At 41.1% G+C, this 25,298-nt stretch overlaps 1 protein-coding gene across 1 annotated transcript; it reads left to right on the plus strand.

The window, feature by feature from the left end:
- The first annotated feature begins 516 nt into the window (after nucleotides 1-516).
- Nucleotides 517-24,803, plus strand: fbxo28 (F-box protein 28). Its single transcript, XM_074675700.1, has 5 exons — nucleotides 517-762; nucleotides 2,155-2,264; nucleotides 4,241-4,379; nucleotides 19,289-19,484; nucleotides 20,414-24,803. The coding sequence occupies exons 1-5, from the start codon at nucleotides 574-576 to the stop codon at nucleotides 20,920-20,922; spliced, it is 1,143 nt and encodes a 380-aa protein (XP_074531801.1). The 5' UTR covers nucleotides 517-573; the 3' UTR covers nucleotides 20,923-24,803.
- The last annotated feature ends 495 nt before the right edge of the window (nucleotides 24,804-25,298 follow it).

A 25,298-nucleotide genomic window follows, 5' to 3' on the forward strand; every position in this document is an offset into this window, starting at 1 on the left:
GGCCATTTGAATACAGTGAACTCATTATCATGTTCAAGAAACCAGTCTGAGATGATTCCAGCTTTATGACATGGAGCGTTATCCTGCTGGAAGTAGCCATCAGAAGATGGGTACACTGTGCTCATAAAGGGATGGACATGGTCAGTAATAATACGCAGGTAGGCTGTGGACTTTAAACCATGCTCAGTTGGTACTAAGGGGCCCAAAGTGAGCCAAGAAAATATCCCCCACACACCAGCAGCAGCCTAAACCATTGATACAAGGCAGGATGGATCCATGCTTTCATGCTGTTGATGCCAAATTTATAATGTATTATTCATTAAGTTTCAACAGTACATTTTTTCAATTGATCTGAGTTCAGTTCATTTAATTCTGATCAATATTTTTTCCCAAAACTAATATTTTCAATGGTTCTAGTCCAAAAAGAGAGGACCCTACAGACAGAATCGAGTCTGTTTGTGCGGCTCAGTTCGGATCTGTTCGGTTCGGTTCGGTCCGGCCCACCAATCGTGGAAAACGGCACGCTCGTTCTCTTTTGTTACGTCACTTCCGCCTCCTCCTTAGCAAAGCAAGATGGCGGCCGTGGTGGATAGAGTTGATGGATGTGTTGGGTCGTTGGATCCAGACTCTGTGTCACCCAGACAGACCACCCCTCCACCGGATCAGCCTCACCAGAACAACCCGCTGTTGGGACTACCTATCGTGGCTATCGAGACCATTCTCAACTTCCTGTCTTACGATGAAATCAGCCTGCTGCGCTCGGTAAGGAGAACAAAAACACGACAATTAGGAAGGAACAAAGTCATCATAGCTGTATACACTGCTCATCACTGGATATTTTTGTTAGCAGCCATTTACGGAAACGTTAATTAGACTTATCTAATCGAGGTGTTTAATGTGTATGCAGACATGGCCACGCATCGCTTATTGTGCCGTTATCTCATTAGCAGGAGAGCCTAGCAGAGAAGAGACTGACACACGACACCTTCCAAGCAAAGCATAAAGATGGATGTTGATATGCGAGTGTCTCCGGGTATTATACACCCCTGAATTGATATTTACACTTCTCAGACTTTGACAGCCCTTACCTGTAAAACAATTGGCCTGAGCTCTGTAGGAAATGAGGCAGGGTGCAGTTACAGACGTGTTTCTCACTCACATCTTTGTCATCCTACTTTTATCGTTAGGAGGAGTTAAGTGTTTGGAAAAGAACACGTGTACTAAATGCAGAAGTGCTGTCTTTTGCTACAGTTTCTGCTCCGCAAACTTCTGCCCCCTGTGTTATACTGATACAGATACAAGAAAAGATATGTGAATCATTTTGAATGAGCTGGACTTCTGCATAAATTGATCATACAATGTGTTCTGATCCTCAACCAAGTCACAACAAAAGACAAACACTGTCTGTTTTTATTATACACACCATGTTAACATCCACAGTGAAGGGTGGACAAAGTACATGAAACCCTCGGGTTGAATTCCTGGTTGACCCTTTTTTGGCAGCAGTAACCTTGACCAGCATGAAAACACATTTTTATTTTTTTGTGTGTTAGTTTAAACTGTGTTTGTTGTTGTGACTTAGATGAAGATCAGAACACCTTTCAAGGCCAGATTATGCAGAAACCCAGCAAATTCCAAAGGGTTCATATACTTTCTTGCGAAATTGTGTAGGATGCAAGAGGATCCCAGGGAACAGGCAGGTAAAATCCCCTGCCAAACTACCTCAGGTACCCCCTGAGCCTCTGGGTCTGTTTCCTGTCTGATCACTTTTGAAATATAAAATAAGTTATTCTATTGACTTTCTTTTTATAATTTAAATAATCATCATTGGATGGACTAATTCAACATTCTTGTTTGCTCTAGAGTTTAAAAAAAATCCCTGTGGTTCATTGAGAGAGAAATAATAAACCATTTAAAGGCATCATGAGAAGTTTTTTAGTAAAGCCACCAGTGAAACAGTAAAGCCCAGAATGTTCAGCGTAACTTAAGTGGAGAGGTCATTTCTGTGGTCTGAGCATATTTCCTGCAAATATCTTCCTGCTCAGAACAAGATGCTGAAGTCTGTCATCTGGTTTAAAATGCTGTTTTCTTTGTGTGCAGACTCATAACTTGTTCCTCATTTAGATCTGTTTTCTTCTTGTCGACCTTCTTCAGGTGTGTAAGCGCATGGACATGATCTGTCAGCGTGTCCTAAACCAAGGCTTCCTGAAGGTGGAGCGTTACCACAGTCTGTGCCAGAGACAAGTCAAAGCTCAGTTGCCCAGGTCAGTATCACAGCAGCTGCACCCAGAACAGAGCCACACACTGTGGAAAGCACATTCTCATTTATTAAAGGCATTTCAAGAAAACTGGATTTTATTTTGTGTTTTTCACTGCTTATTAGATAAATGTAATAAATACTGATATAATGAATGAACATAGAGTTGAGGGTAAGACTTTTGTTTTCCTGGTTCTTGGTGGCCCTGGTTCATATCCAGCCTGTGGCCTGTTTCCCACATGTCATTCCCCACTCTCTCCTTGTTTCTTACTCTCTTACTCCACTGTCCTCTCTTGTCTCATTAAGGACGAAAAGCTCAAAAACATTAGTTAAAAAAAAGTCTGATGCTGATGTTACAACATGTATGTACTTGTCGTACATAGAGAAAGCTCTGCTTGTAGTTCCTGTTAGACAGTCAGAGAAATGGTTTGTAGCCAGAGAGGATGCTTTGGGCACCAGACCAGAGGGTGAACGCCACAGCTGGGCCTGTTCCATCACAGTTTAGGAGTCCCAAAAAGGCTTAAATGTGTCTGGAGTTAGCCACAATCTACAGACCTTGAGGATAATAAGAGGCTGGGTTTTAAGTTTTTTACTTCAGCGGTACACTTAAGAGTGATATGGATGTTTGGCATGTCATAGTCGACTGACTTCTTCCCCTTGTGATTTCTGACTTCACTTTAACTTACAAAAGTGACTTTAAACAGGAAAACTTGAGCCAGTGGCTACCGTAACCCTGCAGAATCAAATGATACAAGAATGGATGTTTCAGCATTAGCTAAATAAATTTTAAGCCCTATAATAAAATGGCTTGAATTCTTTCTGAAGAAATCTAGATGGTGTTGTGAATTGTATAGTACCATTTCCCCCTCTCTATACTCCCATTTCCTGTCCCTCTTCAGCTGTGTTATCAATAAACACAAAAAACCCAACAGTTAGACTCAGTTATGCTGGAGGGGGTTCACCACAAATATTATCACCAAAGTGTGACCTTTCAACATATTCAATTTGCTGATCTTGCCCCAATTTGCTTATCTTGCCCCTTGTTGCTGAGATGAGCAGCATTTCTGTATGATTAGGACTTCTTACTGGACTCAAATCAAGCAAATATATATGTAGTATCCATCTATAGTATTATGGATGCAAACCCTGTTACTTAAAGTCCACATGCCTCATCCAAACTCTAGATTTCAGATTTTAGAACTTTTATAAGTTTGAACACATTCTTGATACTTAAAGCCTGTTTGTAATTTAACAGAGAGACGGTGGCTTCAAGCCTGACCTAAGCTTTTTCAGACATTAACTCATTACCATATGATTAGTAGCTGCATTATGTGAAGCACTGAAAGATTGATTAATTAGGTTGATTAACAGTATTTTAATATAAATTAATAAATACATAAATAAATAGATAAATAAAGTGTATGGGAAGATTATGTCGTCAATAGTCCCTGCAAAGTGTGCAGACAGCATGTTTATTGTGGCTGGATATAATCAAATATCCTTTCCCATTCACTGTTTCTGGTTGGTCTTTAAGCTGTCATGATGAATAGGATAATGCACTTTTATCTTGTTCTGAAATATGCAATTTTTTTTACTTCATGAATGATTTGCACTCAGTGACAACATCAACATGATATCAGTCGTTCCCCAACCTGCTCTTCTGTCATTGTCATCAGCCACTGAAAGATCAATACTGGTCGTCCACGAATACACAGTCCATCCTGGTTAGTCATCAGATTTGGTTAATGATGCTGTTGGATTTTAGAGCTGAATGGATTTGGCAGCAGCCAGATACACAGTTTGTGCTAAGTGGAAATCACAATCCTGTTGTTTTAGAAAGCTCATCTTTATGCATGTTTCTGAATAAATTTCACTGAACTCAAGCTTTAATTTAAGTTTTTTTTTTATCATTTTCAGTTGAAATAGAATGTTGTTAACCAGGTAATTTGTTTATACCATAATGACCGGCTAAATGTCCTTCAGGCGGGAATCAGAGAGAAGAAACCATTCACTGGCTCGTCATGCTGACATCCTGGCTGCAGTCGAGACTCGCCTCTCTCTGCTCAACATGACCTTCATGAAATATGTCGACTCCAACCTCTGCTGCTTCATCCCTGGAAAGGTAAGCTCGCCGTAGTCCATACAACTTGAGAAACTGTAGAGAAGCAAACAAAGGACACAGTTGTACAGCGTTTATTTCCAACACAGTAACTTAAACTTGTAGATTCAAAGAGGAGATGTTAGGAAAAATGAGTGTTAAACTTTGATATGTTCAAATTAGTTTCAACTTTTGAATAAATAAACAGTTCAGCTGTACGCAAAACAGCCCGAGGAGATATGTGAATGCGACGATGTACAAATGACATACCATCATGTAAATTAGATGAATAACATAAGGCTATTCACTCTTAACTTTTTTTTTTTACTTGTCCTGTCCAGCATTACGACAGCAGAATTGTGGTCTGGCTGCCGTATTGTGCAGAACACATTTACTTTTCAAAGAAGAGCCATTTGTGTATGAGAATCCCCGTGAGTTTTAAAATGATATTCTTGATTAGTGTTTTGTAATTTTATTTTTCCGTATATTGCTAAGTTTAAAGATTACTGCTTGACCAGACCAGGGTGATACTAGAAAAGAGACAGTGACAGAAAGAAAGAGTGTAGAGAGAGAAGAAAATAGACACAGGAAGAGAGAAACAACAAAACCAAAGTAGAGAGCAACCACAACAACTGAGCAAATGACTTCAGACAGGAGAACCAAACAATCAGCTGCTGAGCCTGAAAAGAGACAGTATCCTGAGGTCTTTGACATCATAATCACAAGAAGCACCTGTGGAGAAATGAACTGGAGAGATTATGAGTAACAATAAGCACAGCAACAACAATTATGTGTGCGTATATATATATATATATATATATATATATATATATATATATATATATATATATATATATATATATATATAATTTACGTGATTAATTCATTGGCTTCCAGCCATTTTCAGCGCATCTTGAATGATATTTCAAGACCCAAATAATATCGTTTCCTATGACTATGTGAACACCAAAACTACCGAAGAAGAGTGAACTCTCTTCTTATATGTCTCTCTTTCTGTTTGTGATCCAAAAAACAGACTAAACATACTTTTCTTTTGATCCCTTTCATCTCGGCGCTCCATCCTTTTTGCATGAGCTGCCCGAACCTTTATGACTTGCAGCGTCTCGCTATGTCTCTGTCATCTCACATCTTCTCCGCATATTCATGCTGATCCCTTATCCAAAGAGCGCACCGCTATCACCCACAGTAGTTTACGAGAATGATTTTGATTGAAAAGCTCCTCCAGACCCTGCCTCCCCCTGCTGTAAAACATTATATACTCCTATAGACACAGTAAATTTTTGCAATCTAACTGAGGATTGCAACTGGGACGTGTTTCCTCAAACAATCACATTAGACTGCCGCAAATATCTTAGCTTAGTGGTTTGATAATGTTTTCCAATAAAACACTATAGATGACAATGGCAGCGAACACGGACATTTTAATATTGGTCACTTGAAAAAAATTGGTCATAAAAGGATGGACATGGTCAGAAACAATACTCAGGTAGGCTGTGGACTTTAAACCATGCTCAGTTGGTACTAAGGGGCCCAAAGTGAGCCAAGAAAATATCCCCCACACCATTACATCAGCAGCAGCAGCCTGAACCGTTGATATAAGGCAGGATGGATCCATGCTTTCATGATGTTGAGGCCAAATTCTGACCCTACCATCTGAATGTGGAGCAGAAATCCAGACTCATCAGACCAGGCAAAGTTTTTTCAATCTTCTATTGTCCAGTTTTGGTGTTGCTGTGTGAATTGTAGCCTCAGTTTCCTGTTCTTAGCTGACAGGAGGGTCACCCGGTGTGGTCTTCTGCTGCTGTAGCCCATCTGCCTCAATGTTGGACGTGTTGTGCGTTCAGAGATGCTCTTCTGCAGACCTCGGTTGTAACCAGTGGTTCTTTGAGTTCCTGTTGCCTTTCTATCAGCTCCAACCAGTCTGTCCATTCTCCTCTGACCTCTGGCATCAACAAGGCATTTTGGCCCACAGAACTGCTGCTCACTGGATATTTTCTCATTTTGGGACCATTATCTGTAAACCCTAGAGATGGTTGTGGGTTAAAATCCCAGTAGATCAGCAGTTTCTGAAATACTCAGACCAACCCGTCTGGCACCAACAACCATGCCACGTTTAAAGTCCCTTAAATCACCTTTCTTCCCCATTCTGATGCTTGCTTTGAACTGCAGCATATCGTCTTGACCATGTCTACATGCCTAAATGCGTTGAGTTGCTGCCACGTGATTGGCTGATTAGACATTTGTGTTAACAAGCAGTTGGACAGGTGTGCCTAATAAAATGGTGAGTGTATGTATTTATTACAAAAAACGTAATGTGAAAAGAGAAAAAAGCTTAATCACACAAACACAAAAGAATAAAATCAAATGAATATAATAAATTAAATAACAAAGACTATTTAACACATGGATTATACGAAATCATACAATTTTTTTTGTGCAACTGTGTGATTAATACTGATGATGGCAAGTCCATAGAGATGCTCCCATGACATAGTGGACCTCATGTTTTAATGAGCTTAAGCTTAAAAATGCTCCTCTCGAGGGGCGCTATGGTGCCACAGACCAAAATGGCAGGATAACTTGGATGCTCCGTGTGACACCAGCATCAAAAGAACGTAATAATCCTACAGAAACACCAACTGGACTGGAAAATGTCAAAACTACATACAGTTAAGGATCTTGATATTTTCACTCAGGAACGCAGCTCTTAAAAACCTGCTAAACATGTAGTTCACCATCAGATCCAGACGAGAGGGCAGCTAGCGTTAGGACAATGACCGTTTTCACTGCGGTTTTAGCTGAACTTCGGTCACTCCGTTCCAAATTCAGTTCTGGATTCGGAACCAAACTGTTTGATATGAGTAACTATGTGAGTGAAATGGCTAAATCAACAATGTGATGGAGGTAAAGCAGAATATTGCTGCCAATCCATCACGACTGGAAGAAGCTGAGCACAGAATCATGTCTGCAGAGGAGCAACTGGAAAAAGCGTTGTGGTTCTCAACAAGGCCATGAAGAGAATAGCCTACCTGGAGACCAAGACTGATGACCCCGAGAACCGTGGCCGGAGGAGGAACCTGCGCTTGTTTGGTCTCCAGGAGGGTGCTGAGGGCCAGTGGCCCCTGCTGGGTTTATACAGGAGTTGCTCCCTTGCTGGCTGGAGACCGATAGATCCTTCATTATAGAGAGGGCTCACCGCACCCTAACACCTCCGAAACCAAACCAGAACAGAGCAGTCTTCATTCGGTTTCTGAATTTTCAAGATCGAGAATTTGTTTTCTGCTCCACAAAGCAACGCAACATCTTGCACGATGCTAACAAACTCTTCTTTGCCCCAGATCTTTCAGCTGAGACCATCTGGTAGCGAACCAAAATTAACACTGTTAGAAAAGTTTTTGCCAAGAAAGGAGTGTTCCGCGGATTTCAGTATAATCCTTGTAAGATGAGGATCCCCACAATGGGAAGATTCGGCTGTTCTCAACCCCAACAGAAGTGGAAGATTTTCATCTCAAGCATACCAGAGAGGACCAGCAGTAGCGGTAACGGTTCACCTTTTTGAAACACAAATTCAGTTAGTCCTGACTTTTACGACCTAAGTCAAAAGAGTCATTTATTGATTCATTTGATCGATTCCTGGCAGTTTAGTAGACTATTTTGTCTTGAGGGTTATTTTTAACAACGCCACTACAAACGTTTCTTTTATTTTTTTCTCTTTTTTTTCATTTACATGAAATAATCCGGTGAAACACGTCTTTCTTTTGATGTGGTCCTTTATGTGCAGGAATGGACATTTATAAGAGACATTGCTGCCAAGTAACCTAAAGGCTAATCGGATCCGTGTACTGTTTGAATGGGTTAATTTTTTTTCTGAATATGGTAAATGTGTGGTCAACAGACACCACTGTCGCTTTTGAAGTTGGGTTCTCATAGTTTGGCTTCTCCCCTGTAGAGTGGATTAGCATAAGTCCCAGTTCGTTGTTCTTAGTAAGAAGGGCTGCCCGATTATCGCAATCGTAATGTCAGCACATGCAATTATATAATTGCAAAAGAGGTGCGAATGTGCAATTATTTAAAAGAAGTGTAAAAAAATGAGCGTGTTTGTGTGAGTGATGTGTGTGTGCGTGTGACTGAGTAAGAGAGTGAGCGGGAGATGACTAATCAGTCACCGTTTCAACAGGTCATGTGACCACCTGCCCCCCTGGTATGGCAGTTTAATCAGACAAGATGGAGCACGAAGAAGAGGCGCTCACGGGCGAAAAGAAACTCTACCTCTGTTATTTGGTGTTATTTTGGTTACCGGTTGAAAGAAACAGTAAAAAGATGTCATTTTCAAAGCATGCAAAGCAAAAGTGGCATAATATGCTATTTTGAATATAAACAAAACAGTACTATTGTGCTGTACATTGTTGTTTGTATACAGTAAGTTTAGATATTTTGAGAATTATTACACAATTAAAATCCTCAGTAATCCATCTCTGCTTTTTTCTTGATTTTTCTCCATGATAACCAAGCAAGTCTGTAGACTCATGACACAACTTTTTTTTATTAAATCACAAGCACAATCGCAATCTCAATATTGTCCACCTAATTGCCAATCACACCTTTTCCCCAAATGGTGCAGCACTATAAGTAAGGGAGGGAGACCGTGGATGTTTCCTCTGTATTCCTTTCAGTCGCCATCTATAGCAGCTCTTCTTCTGTGTAGCTACTTCGGTTCATGCAGGTATCCTTTTGGTTCCAAAGTGAATGAAACTTCATTGTCCCTGTCATGGTCACTCATTTTGAGTTTCCTACGCTGCCTCACAATCCTTAAAGTACAAACAAAAGAATTACAATACTTGATCAAACTTACACAAGGCTACAACCGTGCCCGAAGCATAGCTTGTTTACATTCCCTACAGCTGAAAGGAGGAGGGGGGACGGAGCGCACTAGCACTGCTCGGAAGGACACATGACCAGTTAGTTAGGTCCAGATAAATGTTTATATTTCCGAAGACTCAATGCACTTAAAAAATATTTTATGTATCATACTCTTAAACTGTGGTATTACTTTTTGATTTTAGTTCTTGTAGGCAGAGAAAATAGCCTTTGAATTTGGTACGGTCTCTCCCTGTTAGCGCCTATTTCCTTGTCACCATCGATTACAGTTTGTGTCTTGCTGAGGGAGAGGAGACACCTTTCTACTGTATCTAATGTCCTTAGTGGTCACATAGAGCTCATACAACCCCACTTCAAAAAAACTGAACTATCCCTTTAAATCTTTGGAGCTGGACCTAAACACTGGGGATGACCCAATGAAACAAAATGACCTGTTGCGTTTGAGAACTGAATATAATGATTATCTTCTGATCCAGCTGCAAGAAGTCTGTTATGGCTTCTCATTACAATCAAGGAGAGAAACCTGGAAAACTCTTGGTTTGGAGAATTAAAAAAATGCACAGTGATAGAGTGATTAACAGCATAATAAACTCTTTAGGAATGTCACAGTAGATCCATCTGAAATCAATGATTGTTTTAGTGAGTTTTATCAAAACCTGTACAAAGCAGAAGGTCCTAATACCCAATTTTAGAGGAACAGGATACATTCCTAGATCAACTTTGATTCCCGACTCAAACAGAAGATGCAAAAAAGGAATTAGACAGAAGTTTAACTACTGAAGAGATATTAAAAGCCATTAAAAATATCAGTAGTGGTAAGACCCCTGGACCAGACAATTTCCAAACAAATTTTGCAAAACTTTTCAAGAAAAGTTTATACTTCCACTCTCTAAAATGTATGACAAAGAATTTCAAAATGGGTCTCTCCCACCCACTCTGAGACAGGCAATGATTACACTAATTTTAAAGCCTGGTAAACCACCATCAGAATACTCTTCATTTAGACCAGTCAGTCTAATTGGAGTTGACACTAAAATACTTTGTAAAGCCCAAGCAAGAAGATTAGACTCACATATTTCACACTTAATTCATATTGATCACATGGCTTTGTGCCAGGACACCAGGGGTTTCTTAATATTGGAAGAGTTCTCATTATAATCAATGAAAATTTTGATGCCAAAGTTACAGCTTTATTATCTTATTATCGTTCTACTGTATAGAATAGAATGGCCATATTCAATTAATGTCCTACCCAGATTTGGATTTGGAAGGTGACAGACCTTTACAAGGATGGCAAGTTAATTACATTTGATCAATTATGTAAAACATATGACATCCGAATGAAACCTTTCTTTTAATGTTTACAAGTAAAACATTTCGTAATGTCAAAACATAAACATATCATTTCTCAACCACCATTATCTTATTTGGAGAATCTTACACTCCAAAATCTATAGGGGAAAGGTTACATTTCTCGATTTCATACAGCTCTATTAGCACATGATAAGGAAAACAACACTGATAAGCTGGATGCGTGGAGATCTGACCTCCAAGAGGAGATATACGAGGCAGACTGGGAAGTAGCATGTTTAAAAGCTCAAAAACTGTCAATCAACACAAGGGTGAAACTCTTACAGTTAAAGTGGTTGATGAGAATTTGTATTACCCCTGTCAAATTGAATCGCTGGTCACTTAACATCTGAGATATCTGTAGTAAACGTTAAGATTGAAGGGGTACTCTGTTTCACTATTTCTGGGACTGTCCAAAGCTACAGAAAGACTGGAAGTCCATAGTTCAAGTTGTTGGAGCAAGTGTGCCAAGGAAAGTTGTGTGTGTTGGGTATACACCCAGAGAACTGTACTTTTACCTCAAGACAACTTAAGTTCATTGACTTTGGACTCCTGCAGGCCAGGAGGTTAATATCTTTGTATTGGAGGTTAATAGATGCGCCCTCAGTGCATATGTGGGTGAAAGAGATGGCATCATGTATTGTGTTGGAATAACTTACCTTTATTGTCAGAGGGAGATTTTCAAGAAATATGCTCACCTTTCACCACTCACCGAGTTTCTCGAACATTACAAACCCAATTAATTTGACAATAGTGCTGAGTTTTGGCTAAGTTGTTAGATGTGTATTTATTAATTTTATTTTACTACTCTGTCTTTTATGTATTTGTGGTGTCTTGAATCAGGAGACGAAGCAGCGTTCACATTCATGTGGTGTTTTACTTAGCCATTTTTACACACACTAACGAGGTGCATGCGCGCTACATCAACTCCACTGGGCGTTACCTGAAGGTATAAAGAACTCATACAGAAACACAATATAACTGTGTGGTTAATACACCACATCACCTTCCCTTTTAGATTAGACTTAACTTAAAGCTTTGATCCCAAGTTACTTCATAACTTGGAGTAACTAAGTTTAACACAGTTCTAGAATAATTCTGTAACAAAATAATACAAACCATTTTAACTCAACATTTTCCTTAAAGCAGAACCCAAAAGTCTTTCTCTTTTCTTTTCTTTTTCTTTTTATTTATTTATTTTTTTAAAAACACAAAATATTTCCTATCCATACAACGTTGTAGAAAAGTAGTGCAAAGTAGATTTGATCTGCTTAGATGTATTTGGGCTGTAATGAACCTAACTAAGATTGAACAAGCAGATACACAATGCAGTCCTTTCCCTATTTCCTGTATCTAACGGGTGGTTTAATCTCACGCTGTGAGCGCCTCAAAGCAACTGGTTCAGGTCCGATGTTTTCTGGCAACACTTTGGTTGTGTCATCAGTTTGATTTTTCCCGCTGCAGTCTTTTTCATCATCCGGCTCAGACCCGGATTTTGAGACATCAGAATCTGGTTCAGCAATGGCTCGAGCCCACAACTGATCTCCGTGTCGTCGGTGCACTGTATCCGTGTCTCTCTCTCGGACTTCATATGACACAGGGCCAGTCTGCCTCACCACCATTCCTGGAATCCACTTGTGGTCTCCTCCCACAGTGCTTCACAGATACACAGTGTCATTCACATCAAAGGTGCAGTCTGCAGCACTGCGATCATGACGAACTTTCTGTTCATACTGTCTCTTCCTCACCGTCTCTTTGATGCTGGGCTTAAGGAAATCTAGCCTAGTCCGGATGTGTCTGTGCAGACAAAGCTCATCTGGAGACTGTCCTGTGGTGCAGTTTGGTGTAGATCTGTACTGCAACAAGAACAGCGAAATCTTGTCGTCAATGATCAGAGGGGTGTTGGCATACTTTTTCATGCTTGTTTTGAATGTCTGGACATATCTCTCTGCCAGACCGTTTGATGCTGGATGTCCCGGGGCTTGTGGTATGCTGAATTCCATTTTTCTTTGCAAACTCCTGGAATTCCTCGGATGTGAATGTGGTTGCATAATTAGTCACAATTTGCTCTGGCAGGCCGTAGGCTGCAAACAGTCTCCTCAGTCTTGTGATGGTAGCCTGTGAGGTGATTTGTGACATGCAAAAAACTTCCAACCATTTGGAATGCGCGTCCACCACTATCATGAACATGTCATTCATGAAAGGTCCAGCAAAGTCGATGTGCAGTCGTTTCCAGGTTTCTCCTGGAAACTCCCATGGATGTAGTGGAACATGTCGTGGCATTTTTTGATCCAGCTGGCAAGTCTCACATTCCTTGCAGAGCTTCTCCACCTCAGAGTCAAGATTTGGCCAACAAATAGCCTTAGCTCGAATATATTAAATCAGTCCCAACGCTTCCTTCTCTACCTGAGAATAGTTTTCCTCTGCAGGCCTTAGAGTGCGAGAAGCATAAGCGATAGGTCACTCTTCACCATTTGGCATTGTGTGTTGGATAACTGCACCAATACCATATGCAGAGGCATCACACGCCAAGGTGAGTGGCAGGCTGAGGTCATAGTGAGCTAACACCTGCTCACTAGTCAGCAGTTCTTTACACTTTACAAAAGCAGTTTGTTGTGTCTCTGTCCATTTCCATGGTGTTTTGGCTCTGAGCAGTTGGTACAGTGGTGCTAACACTGTGCTTTGCTGTGGTACAAACCTTCCATAATAGTTAAACAGTCCCAGAAAAGCCTGTAGCTCGCTGACATTACTGGGAGCTGGGGCCTCCTGTATGGCTCTCACCTTATCCTTAGCAGGATGCACGCCATATTCACCCAGGACATGGCCCAAGTACTCGATCCTGATCTTGCCAAATTCACACTTGGAGCGTTTCACACGTAGTCCATTTTCCTGCAGTCGCTGCAGGACTCTGCAGATTGTTCAGGTGAGCTTCCTCTGAGCTCCCAGTGACCAGCAGGTCATCTAGGAAAACAACCACTGGCAAGTCCTTCATCAGGTTTTCCATAATCCGCTGGAAGATGGATGGGGCGGAGCTAATGCCAAAAGGAAGTCTGTTGTACACAAACAGTCCTCTGTGAGTGTTGATGGTTGTGTACTTCTTGGAGTCCTCATCCAGTAAGACCTGTTGGTAAACCTTACCTCCACTAAGGGTAGCTAACAGCTCCTCTAAACGGGGTAAGGGGTAAGTCTCTGTCTCAACTGCCTGGTTTACTGATACTTTATAATCTCCATACAACCGCAGAGACGTGTTTCTACCACACAGTGTTGATCCATATCCTTTCACTATTAAGAGTGGTAGTTCTACTGTTTGGCTTTCATGAGTAACCTGTACTGTAATTTGTCCTAGCACAGGGATCTTACCTCCATTGTAAGCTTTAAGTCTAACCTTACTTGGTTGTAGAGGCAGGTGAGGGAATATCTCTCTGTAAGCTGCATGTGGCATGACACTTCTAGCAGCCCCAGTATCTATTTCCATCTCTAAGTCAGTGTTAGCAACTCTGAAAGTTTCTTTGTATAGATCATCATCATCCTCTGTAACTGTCAGAATGCTAAACATCCCCAGCTCAGTGTCCTCTTCAGCTTCTACATACTTTATGTTTCTTTTTTGCTGTGGTCTGCTGGGTGACTTTCCTCCACTGGGATTCTGTGCTTTGCCACGACATGCCTTCTTAATGTGTCCTGTTTTGCCACAATTATGGCATTTAGCCTCTCTAAAATGGCACTCATTTGCTTGGTGATTTTTCCCTTTGCATCTGTAGCAACTTCGTTTCCCTCTTTGCATCTCCATCTTGTGCACACTGGACGTCCCGGCTCTGTCATTCTCAATCCCTCTCAACTGACGTGCATCTCTGTCAGCCGTCTCCATGTTCAAGGCGATCTCAACAGCTTTGGCAAAAGTGAGATCATTCTCCGAAAGTAGTCTCCTCTGACATGACTCGTTTTTTATTCTGCTGACAAAACGATCACGTAGTGCAGGATCCAGGTTGGCGCCAAACTCACAGTCCGCTGCGCACTGCTTCAATTCAGCTACATACTGTGCTACTGGTTGGCCAGATTTCTGGTTACAACGGTTGAAACAGAACCTTTCTGCTACCAATATTGGTTTTGGTTCAAAGTGTCTCTTCAGAATAGACACCATGTCATCAAATGTCTTGTCTTTCGGCTTATTGGGTTGTACCAAGTTTCTCAAAAGTCCATATGTTGCTGCGCCCATCACACTTAGCAACGTGGCTACTCGCTTGTCTTCGGCTATACCGTTAGCTTCGAAAAACTGCTCCAACCGTTCAATCTATGCTGACCACGGTTCACCTTCTGGCTTAAGCTCATCAATTCTTCCAAACAGGGCCATTGTACTCACTAGTACCGACACCAAGTGTCTCTCCTTCCCCACAGGAAAACGTTAACTTTATCCTCATCGCCAGTTGTGCTGTCTTGAATCAGGAGATGAAGCAGCGTCCACATTCTTGTGGTGTTTTACTTAGCCATTTTTACACACACTAACGAGGCGCATGCGCGCTACATCAACTCCGCTGGGCATTACCTGAAGGTATAAAGAACTCATACAGAAACACAATATAACTGTGTGGTTTGTTGTATTATTGTATTTTATTTGGGGAATTATGTTGTCAGTTTAAATACATACTATATTAAATATAATATATAATATATAAATAATGTAATATAAAACAATAAAAATGTTGTTAAAAAAAAAACTCCTTCTTCAGCTACTTTCACTCACTCACACACAACCTCTGCAGTTGCAAATTGATCCCCTGCCTGCCCGCCCCCTCCCTCTTGCCTTTTCTCTCCGACAGTGTTAGTGAGACACACACACACACACACACACACACACACACACACACACACACACACACACACACACACACACACACACACACATTGTCATCCTATTAAAACAATGGCCAAAGTACTTTTTTGACGAAAATGAGTTTTTGGCTTCAATCATCTCTTGATGATGCCGGCCATCTCTGGTAAAATCACTTAAAGCTCTAGTCAAAAGGATCGTGCTCTTTATGCCCTATAGGACAGTGGCCTAAGTCAAGAGGGTGACTTGGGCCATTTTATTTCTAGCCTAAGTCAAAATTCTGGGTTATTTAGGATAAAATGTGTGACTTGCAATTTAACAAGTTTTCATGATGGCAGCTGCTTCAAGAAGAAATGGAATCTATGGTGTAGAAGAAGCTGTAAACATGATTCTTGAATCAGTTTCAACTGGTGAGCGATTAGGTTCACTATCATAAAAGCTAGGGTATAATGCTATGTAGTAATTTAGTCAAAATTTCACAAGTTACTGTTTAACTACAAATTTAGCCATTTCTACCTATTCCTGGCTAACCCACTTATTTCTGTAATCAAACATTAAGGAGGCAAAAATAACCCTCAAAGTTTTGTATTGTTCTACAGTTCTACAGTTTAATTTAGCAGACACTTTTCTGCAAAGCAACGTACAATACAAGCAAGAATTTAGAAGACAGAAGGAAAAACCTAATTAGTGCGACAAAGTGCTATAAGTTATTTGGCTGCAGGTCCTGCCATTAAGTGTAAAAAGATTTTTTTATTTTTTATTTTATTTGAATGTAGAATAATGTTGCCAACTAACCACAATTAGTTGCTGCAACAGTATACATCAACCTTCAACAACATTCAGTAATTAGTCCTGAAAATTCACTAAAAGGTGGGTCTTAGACCTTATGGCTCATTCTACCCCTCAGGACAAAGAGAAGGGTCAGATTAAGTGCTTAAGTGTTCCCCGAACAGATGAGTCTTCTGACATCTCTTAAAAGTAGAAAGGGGCTCTGTGGATTGCAAAGAATGAAGTAATTCAATCCACCAATCCAAAGGGCTCTAATTTCGTAGACCAGGCGCAAGCGCAGGTGCACCTGCCTAGCAGGGCAAGGTGTGACCGGCGCACTTTACAAGTTTCCTGCAGTGTCAAGAGAGGTGCACTCAAGGCGCAGAGGAGTGTAGAGGAGCGCGTCCACGCCTCCCTCCGCGCAAATGGCAGAGAGGGAGGAGAAAAGCCGTGAGTGGGTTTAACACAGCCGAGCGCTGTTTTCACCAATCAAATGAGCGCCTCTCCTCGCCTTTAAATGCGCTGCGGCCGAGGTGCAGCGTCTGAGTGATCTGACTGATCCCCACCACCGCGGAAAGTGTGCTGGAAAGACCCGGTAGCAGAGACGGTCAGAGCCGCTGTCCCTGCAGCAGGAGAATGGACAGCGGGGCGCATCGGAGGACACGAAGCGCGTCACCGTGTGGGCCAGCTCCCGGGACAGATGTAATCTGTTCCTTTGTCATTAATAGCAGTACAAAATGAAGAGACAGTAAACACAGTTGGCTAATCCATTCAGAATACTTTTGATCCACCAGCACTCCTGGTTTGTCATCACCAAATAGCAGAACCTTTGGTGATATACTGTATACTCTCCCAGTGTCTCCGCCTCATCCTCCTTACAATAATGTACTCCATCTTTTTAGAGCAGGTTAAAAATAAAGACTAAAACAGAGAAATATGGGAAATCACGGGTAAATCCTGAGTGACATACATTTATTTTGTCTCTTTTTTCTTTGTCTTTTCTCTCCCTCTTTTCTTTGAATTAAATGAAATGAGAGAACCAGATATACTCAGTATCAAATGTTAAGGCTGTTTATTGTTTAATTGTAAGATGTGCATCAAACTTCCAGCTGCCGTCAGGTTAACTTTCCATTATGACAAACGGCTTTAATCTGACATCAGATGTGACGGGACAGTTAATATAGATATAAATGTATATGCTGGTTCAGACAGTTACATTAAATAGTGATTACTGTGATTGTTTATTGCATTAAAATGTGCCTGACACTCTGGAAACCTGCCTCTGAGGCTTTGTTGACATGAGCGCACATGTGCGCCTGTCACCAAATTACAGCTGCGGAGAATGCGCTTCGTTTGCACAGAGAATACACCAGGTTGGAGCTGGCGAGCTTTCAGCGCATTTTCTGCACTATTATTGGCACGAAATTGTCACTGTGCCAACATGAATCTGCCGACACCTCCCCCTGGCGCACCATCACACCCATCTCTGCGCAGACAGTCTACCAAATTGTCAAATTGGCAGCGCACGGTGGTGCGCCGCACGAAATTAACACTGCGCGGGGTGCGCCAGGCTTGCGACCCCTGCGCTGTGCCACGAAATTAGAGCCCACAATTTTTGGAAGCCAGTAGAAGAGCTTTGAATTTGATTCAAGCTGCCGCTGGAAGCCAGTGAAGAGAGATGTGCTTTGCAGATTTAAAATTAAAGAAATGTTTTGCTTTTTGGTAGGAGATGTATAAGTATGCCTACTCAGCGTAGGATTGACATTTGTTCAATTTAGGTTTGAGTTATTGACGTTTTGAGTTTGCTTTATGGAACTAAAGGACGGTTACTGGTTAGGTTTCAAAAAGTTGTCCAAACTGGATGTTGGAAATAGGTTAAGTTTTTTTTTAAAAACTCTACAAAGAAGACCTGGAGAAGTGGGCAAAGAGACTGCCTCCTGACTAATTTGATTTACCTGACATTTGTTTAATTCAACTCGGGGTAATTTCAGTTCTGAGTTGGCACTATGGAATGAAAGGGCAGTTTAAGCCAGGTTTAAAGTTGCCCGAGTCGCACTAGAATGTTAGAAAAATTGGCCTAAGTCACTTTATTCTTTAATGTTACATGACACACAATGTTCTGTGCTGTCAACAGTCATCTATTGTGAAGGCCTTTTTGGTTGAAATGATTAATAAATATTATGTGCTCTGTAATTGGTAGAGTTTTTTGGTGTTTTCCACAAAACTTGAAAAAATATCAGCGGCTATTATTTTAATAGGGCAATGACATGCACCCTGCATCCACCTCTCTCACACACACGCACCCTGCACCCAGCACCCACCTCTTTCTCACACACACACACATACACACACACACACACACACACACACACACACACACACACACACACACACACACACACCATTTGTTTGAGGCATACGTTATGTAGGGATGGGTACCGAATTAGGTACTTTTACAGGTACTGACCGAATCTATCAAAAGTATCGGATACCAATTCACATTAAGTCAAAAAGTACCATGTTTAGGTACCTAAATGCATCCTAGTTACTGTGAGGGAGTGGAAGAGTAGGGGATTTTCCATACTGAACGTGAACACAGCATTTCAAGGTTATATATTGAAGAATAAATATGTTAAATTGAAAAAAAATACATTTTGTTATTAAACAAATTGATATTTTTTTACCACATAAACACAGAAAAGTACCGAAATTGGTACCTTTGAGTACCGGAACCGATTGCTAGGTACCGGGTATCGGTACTGTATCGTTTCAAATGTGTAAGGTACCCATCCCTAACCTTATGCAGCCTCTGTCACTGTGATCCATCTCCTCTTCTGTTTTTCTTCAGTCATTCTCCTCTTGTGTTTTCGGGTTGAAAAGTGTTTGTAAGTAGATGATTTTTGTTTGTGTTCCATCACAATGTTAGATAGGGTGCAAAATCAGAACATTGGGAAATTGCCTTGCACGGTCTGTGACAGCAATATTTGTTGGTAAATGTGAAGTATTTCTGTCTGATCAGTCTTCAACTTCATAAACAAGTAAGCAAGTTGTTCATGGGACTGACTGATTATGATGTGATGTGTACCATCAGGTTATAGATGAGATTTACAGAGTGCTACGCTATGTGAACTCTACCCGGGCACCTCAGCGAGCTCATGAAGTCCTGCAGGAGCTGAGGGACATCTCTTCCATGGCCATGGAGTACTTTGATGAGAAGATTGTCCCCATCCTGAAGAAAAAGTTGCCGGGGGCTGACTTGTCCGGCCGCCTCATCGGCTCTGCACCAGGTAAAGTTACCTCCTTCGTGCTAGCTTCTAAAGTTCATTAAAGTACTTCCACTTCTTTCATGCAAAGCAGATGGCAGTGTTGCAGCTGTAGCTCATGACGGTATGACATGGAGATGGTAGCTTTAGACTGACTGAAAGTAAAGAGGAGGATCCATTTTGAACCCTGATGATGTAACGGCCGCAGAAGAAGGACAAACCAAACATTGAAGTTAGAGAAAAACAGGACGACTCACTGCATCTGAAATCCATCAGGTGTTCCAGTGATTTTGGCTACCACTGTAAGAAAGTGCACATAAAACTCTGCTGTTGCCCCATGAGTAGAACATGAAATGGCACAGACTAATTTTTTTCTTAAAATTAGATTTTTCATGAGTTTAACTTTTGAGCCCGTGATGAGGGAAGAATCATCAGGCCATGTTTCCGAAGGCCCTTTTGACTGTTCCTGGAGTTTTAAAGGCTTTTAATACTTCCTCCTTTCATGTTTATGCTAATGGCAGTGAGCTACAATATGTACTCATCATAGTACAGACTGACATCTACTAATAAAATGCAGCTTTACCAGCTTTACCTTCCTTTAATGATAAAACCATCATTCGACTCCCCATACAAGTCTGACAATAACAAGAAAGTATTGTATCACACATAGTTTCTCATTTTTAAGTCTGTTTTTTACACTTTGTCATCTTCTGCTCTAATTGTTGATCATCTACAGATGTGAGGCTGTCAGGCTGCACTTCTTCTTTCTTAATTTCTTGTCAGAACACATAAAATAATCTTTGGTGTATTTCTGTCTGCCCTCTCCTTAGCCTCTGGGAAATTGATTTAAAGAAGAGCTGCTTAAAAGTGTGGCTCTTAGCGAACACTCACCTCTCTAGCTTAATGAAAATGCAGAGATCCCTATAGACCTCTAACATGTTCTGATCCCTCAGTTGCAGGTCCATCCACTTCCCTGACAACCATGTCCCTGCTGGCCAAGAACACACCATCACGCTCCGAGATGACCAAGGTGCAGCAGCAGGTCAAGGTGAACGGGGCTTCCATGACAGTACTGCGGAGGGAGATGCAGGAAATTCGTGTGAAGCAGCTGGAGCAGCAGAAGCAGCTACAGGACCAAGAGCAGAAGCTTCTGGAACAGACCCAGGTGATTGGTGAACAAAACGCCCGCCTTGCAGAGCTGGAACACAAGCTTCGTGAACTGATGGACAGCAGTGCTGCTGCTATGGGAGGACCAAGACCCAGTGCGGGAGTTCCCTCCTCCACCAGCGTGGCTGTTTCTTCCACTGTTGCCAGCACATCTGGTGCTGTGTTGGCGAGCAGCGGCCTGGCTGCAGCCTCTCTGACCAGAGAGCCAGAGAGTGGGGGAGGGTCGTCACTCAAACGCATCAGAAAGAGCTCAGATCTTCCAAGACAGTCCAAACGGCTGCGCAGCAAGAAATAAGAGACTCTGAGCGTCATTTGGTTCCTTTTTTGTTTTTGTTTTTAAATCTGACCCCAGGTGTAACCCCACCAACCTCAAACAAACTTACACACATGTATGAAATGACTGGCTGCTGTTCATGGCTAAAATACTGAGCCCAGGGTGTCATCGGGACTTTGCATAACATACACTAAGAACTGGCTGATTGTATTTCCAACAAACATGAAAAGCTAAAAGCAGTTGTGTTTTGGTCGGTGTCTGCCTGAGAACATTAAGTTCCACTGGAGACAAGAATCTCATCTGAGAACTGATAATTCAACATTTAAAAAGAAAGATAGCTTCTGTGTCCTCTGTTACTACCTTCTTTCTAAAAAAACAACAAAAATTCAACTCACAAAAGGAAAATGTGTATTTGTGGCTGGTGATGTTTAGATGCAGATGAAACACATTCAGAGCTACAGGCGCTGTTTCAGAGATCTTTGGAGTTGTCAGTTTGTGGACTTTAGGAACAGGCCATGATAGCTTTAAAGATAAATCTATTCTTTCAAATTCATGGATTACACAGACAATACTTGCTGGTATGCAGTCAATGTCGGTTCACACATCCACGCATCAGATTTGTGAATAAAAGGAAAATTAAGCTAATTGGTAGCATCAGGTGTAAATAGCTCCATAGCTGACTAAGTGAGGCTGAAATGAGGCAGAAGGTTAGCTGTTTGTGGCTCAATGATTATTATCCAACATAATGCTAAATGAGCTCCACAGCTTTGTAAAGTAGAGTCTTTTCCAAAAGGGTAATAAAATTTTGAACTGAGAAAAACAAACAGATTCCAGAAAACAAATGTAAACCGAAGTCAAGTTGTTTGTGATGATTGTCAACTTTTTGTCTCTGAATTTAAATTTTCAGGCATTTTATTTTTAGGACATAAAACTTCAAATAGCTAGCACATTGAACACACTGTCCACTGTGCTACTGAGGGAGATGATCAACCTTTAACTCTGACTTCAGATCATTTAATATTATGAATTTTGATTTCAGTACACATGAGAGGTTAAATTATCCAAGCATTCATTACATTCACTTTGGTCAAGTTCAGTAAAATCATTAAAAAATAGCACCAAAGGGTCAGCCCGATCGCTGCTGTTGAGGTTTGTCAGATCAAACCTGGTCCTGGTCCTTTCCTGGTCATTATTGTCAACATCAGAAGGTGCTCTGGGCTTTAAAGAAAGCAGTGTTTTGTTGATGGATGTTTATTGGTGAAGGGATTTCCATTTTACTGGGTCTCTGTGTCACTGATGCGGTCCCCTGATCCTCAGAGATAAAGCCGTGATCATGGGACCCACTGACCACACTTCATCTACAGGTTGTTGAGGTAGCAGCAGCAGCAGTAATTGAAACATGGGATTAGTGTTGTCTGCTCATACAGAAACTATAAACTACAAAGTTTGGCACCCATGGATTGAGAATTATACCTGCTTTACAGCATAGAGCTCCGTACAGCTTAACCTTTGACAAAGTGGAAGGTTTAGGCTTTATAATCAGTTTTTTCTTTCATTACGCTCCATTTTACATCATCAGCTCTGTTTAAACCACCCCTCTAGCTTTGCCTGACCCTTTCAACCACGTGTTTTACCCAACAGTGGGATTATAAACCCTTAATGAAAGCTAATATGTGACCCTAGAGTTAGATTTGTTTAACTCCAGATCCAGAGATTTCAGCTGCATCTATGGTCCCGTAAACCAGCTCTGGTACATGCTTTTTTTTTTTAGTTTTGAAGGTTCATAGAGCCTGGGTTTCTCCATGGAAAGTGCTGACATGGTTCAGTCTCATGAGCATGTTTTCCCTTAAAACTAATTGAATGGGTCATGCCGATAAAACTTCTCCTCTTTTTGTCTTTAGTGCAGTTCATTGTTGTCTTGTTGAGATCCATCTCTTTGAATCCTGCCTCCAGCCCAAAACAAGGGAAGCCTGGTACCTGGCTTCCCTGTACCCTTGAGGATAAAGAGGAGAAGCATTGTGTCCTTCATTTAGTGGTGTACATGAGCTCTGACTTTGAAGTCTAACATCAAACCCAGTAAAGTGTAGAAACACCGGAACTGGCAGCTTGTTTGCAGTAAGAGTAAAGGGGTGCCCCCCAGAGTGGCTTGGAGTGAGATCTGTTTTTACGGCTGTTATTCTGAAGGCAGCATCTCGGCTCCCCTGCGCAGCGATACTCATCAGTTTCCCTCCTCAAACTCGTCTTGCCTTGTGAGGCTAGGTTAGCTGTGAGCCCATATTGTGGCTGTCCTTTCTTTGTTTGAAGCTTTCTGTTGTTTGGATGAACTTGTGGCATGAACTTTGAAAATGCAATTCACATCTTTGTAAACACCAGCGTTTATTTCGATGACACTGGTCAGATAAACACAAGAAGATGTATCTAGTGGCTTAATATGAGACTGCGTCTCAGTTTAGAAAACTGTACTGTAATCTCTATGTACTTTTAAGTGTAGATTGTGAATTATTTCATGTGTGTATACCAAGAAAATTGTCCCTTGGGTTGGCCAACTTGAGGCAAACTGTATGGTTTTGTTGCACACAATACTGTTACAAATGTAAAAACTAAACTTATTAAAGTTTGACCTAACTTACCCACATATCATTTGTTCATCCCAGTATAATTATGACAACTTCCTGCCTGATGAATAGCAACACCATCTTATCCTCAAGGCCCCAGACTTGCTATAGAAAAGCTTAGCTTTTCACTCTTTTTTCACAGATTGCCTCCAGAGGCACAGAAGATGTTTGTACAGCTGGAGCCAAAGTGATGACTTAAATGTTTGGTATTGAAATTAAAATTTGGCTTTGAAAAACATATCCTGAAACTGAGAAAAGGAATATTGGTATTGAAAAATGTGTGAGACTCCTGGTCCTTGTCAGTCCCCGAGATGACATAGACTTATTAGGACAGCTGGCTCTGCAGAAGTCCAACCTGGAGGAAACCAAAGCATGGACTAGTTTCTCCCCATCACACTGAGACAAGCTGTTTCTGATTTTCTGACTGTTTGGGAACTGAAACTGTTTTCACCAGTCATAAATTGGTAAAAGTATTATGATGCGGATGGCTGCGGTATTTAACTATTTGTACACAAAGGACTGAGCCTTCTGTCCTGTAGTCTGAGCAGTACTCTGAAATGATCTGACTTAACACGGTTTGTTTACATTAAACCTTTTTGTATTTATTACTCAGAAGACATGAACAAAAAAGAGCCGAGCACCTCATCACTACAAGAACACATTTAGACTATAGGAGCAAACAACTGAGTTCTTGTTGTTACAGTTGTGTGTCAAAGATTCAGGCCATGTGCACATGTAGCCGGGTATTTTCAAAAACGAGTACCCCCCCCAATTCGTTTTTAAAAATACTTTTGTCCACACGCAGCGGGTCAATTCTCCAGTGAGTGCGGCAAGAAGCATGCCAAACCCTTAATGGGCAGTGTTTTCAAACGTGAAACCCGTGCCAGCCAATCAGAATGAGCCCCCTTTGTTCAGCTGTGACGTTTAAGAACCGAAAACTCTGTGTACCGGGGTCCAAACGAGACCATGAAACCAGAGTTGTCCAAAAAATTTTTAGTGACGTGAAGCTGCGGTTTCATGTGGACAACAGGTGTAAATGTATAAAAATATATGCAGTTTTCCAATTACCCGGCTAAGTGTGGACATGGCCTTAAGGAGCTTTGTAGTCCTTCTACAGCATGTTAGTCCATAGAAACTGGTAAGGACATGAAGGAGGCAAGTCTTGGCTTAAATTAAAACAATAACAAAAATTTGAAGAATTTGAGTTTTGAGTGCCTTGTGCAACATGTTTGCTGCAGGGATTGTAGTAAAAACCCCATTAAATATCTAAAAGTCTGTTTCGCCATGCTGTTTTAAACATGGTACTCACCATGTGAATTCAAGAGTAATGGTAACTTTTTGACCTCTGCTGTATGGTGTTTTCGTCATGCTAAAAAAAACAAAAAGAAAACACACATCATAAACACTAAATGTATTGTGCTCTGGATGTAAGTCAGTCTGTTAAAAACTGCTGGCAAATGCTTACACACTGTCAGATTGTCTTAAGTTTTAGTACTAGTTCATGTACTCCAACATACAGAGCTAAGAAATGTTTTCCTTTTCTTTTTTTCATTTTTCACATGTATTTTAGTTTCTTATATACTGTAAATCTTGAAGATAAATGAAATTTGTAAGGGATGTTTTTGCGGGGGCTCAGACAAAGAGGAAAAAGTTCCTGTAATGAGTATTCACTCCTTTTTAGGGTGCGGTGCTAAACTGGTTGGCCTGCAGTCCAACTTTTTTTCTTTCCTTTTTCACTTTCTGAAAACATTTGGAGAATTATGACTCCATAGATACAGATAA

This window comes from Halichoeres trimaculatus, unplaced genomic scaffold, assembly GCF_033239565.1.
Source record: "Halichoeres trimaculatus isolate MK-OKI-2021-1 unplaced genomic scaffold, fHalTri1.1 fHalTri1_scaffold_8, whole genome shotgun sequence".
NCBI classification, from domain to species: domain Eukaryota; kingdom Metazoa; phylum Chordata; class Actinopteri; order Labriformes; family Labridae; genus Halichoeres; species Halichoeres trimaculatus.

What these genes read in the sequence shown, in the direction of transcription:
- fbxo28 (XM_074675700.1), top strand. Translation starts at nt 574, where the DNA reads ATGGCGGCCGTGGTGGATAGAGTTGATGGATGTGTTGGGTCGTTGGAT. An exon ending in AAATCAGCCTGCTGCGCTCG is followed by an intron (nt 763 to 2,154) that starts GTAAGGAGAACA and finishes GACCTTCTTCAG; the next exon opens with GTGTGTAAGCGCATGGACAT. An exon ending in GCTGCTTCATCCCTGGAAAG is followed by an intron (nt 4,380 to 19,288) that starts GTAAGCTCGCCG and finishes GTGTACCATCAG; the next exon opens with GTTATAGATGAGATTTACAG.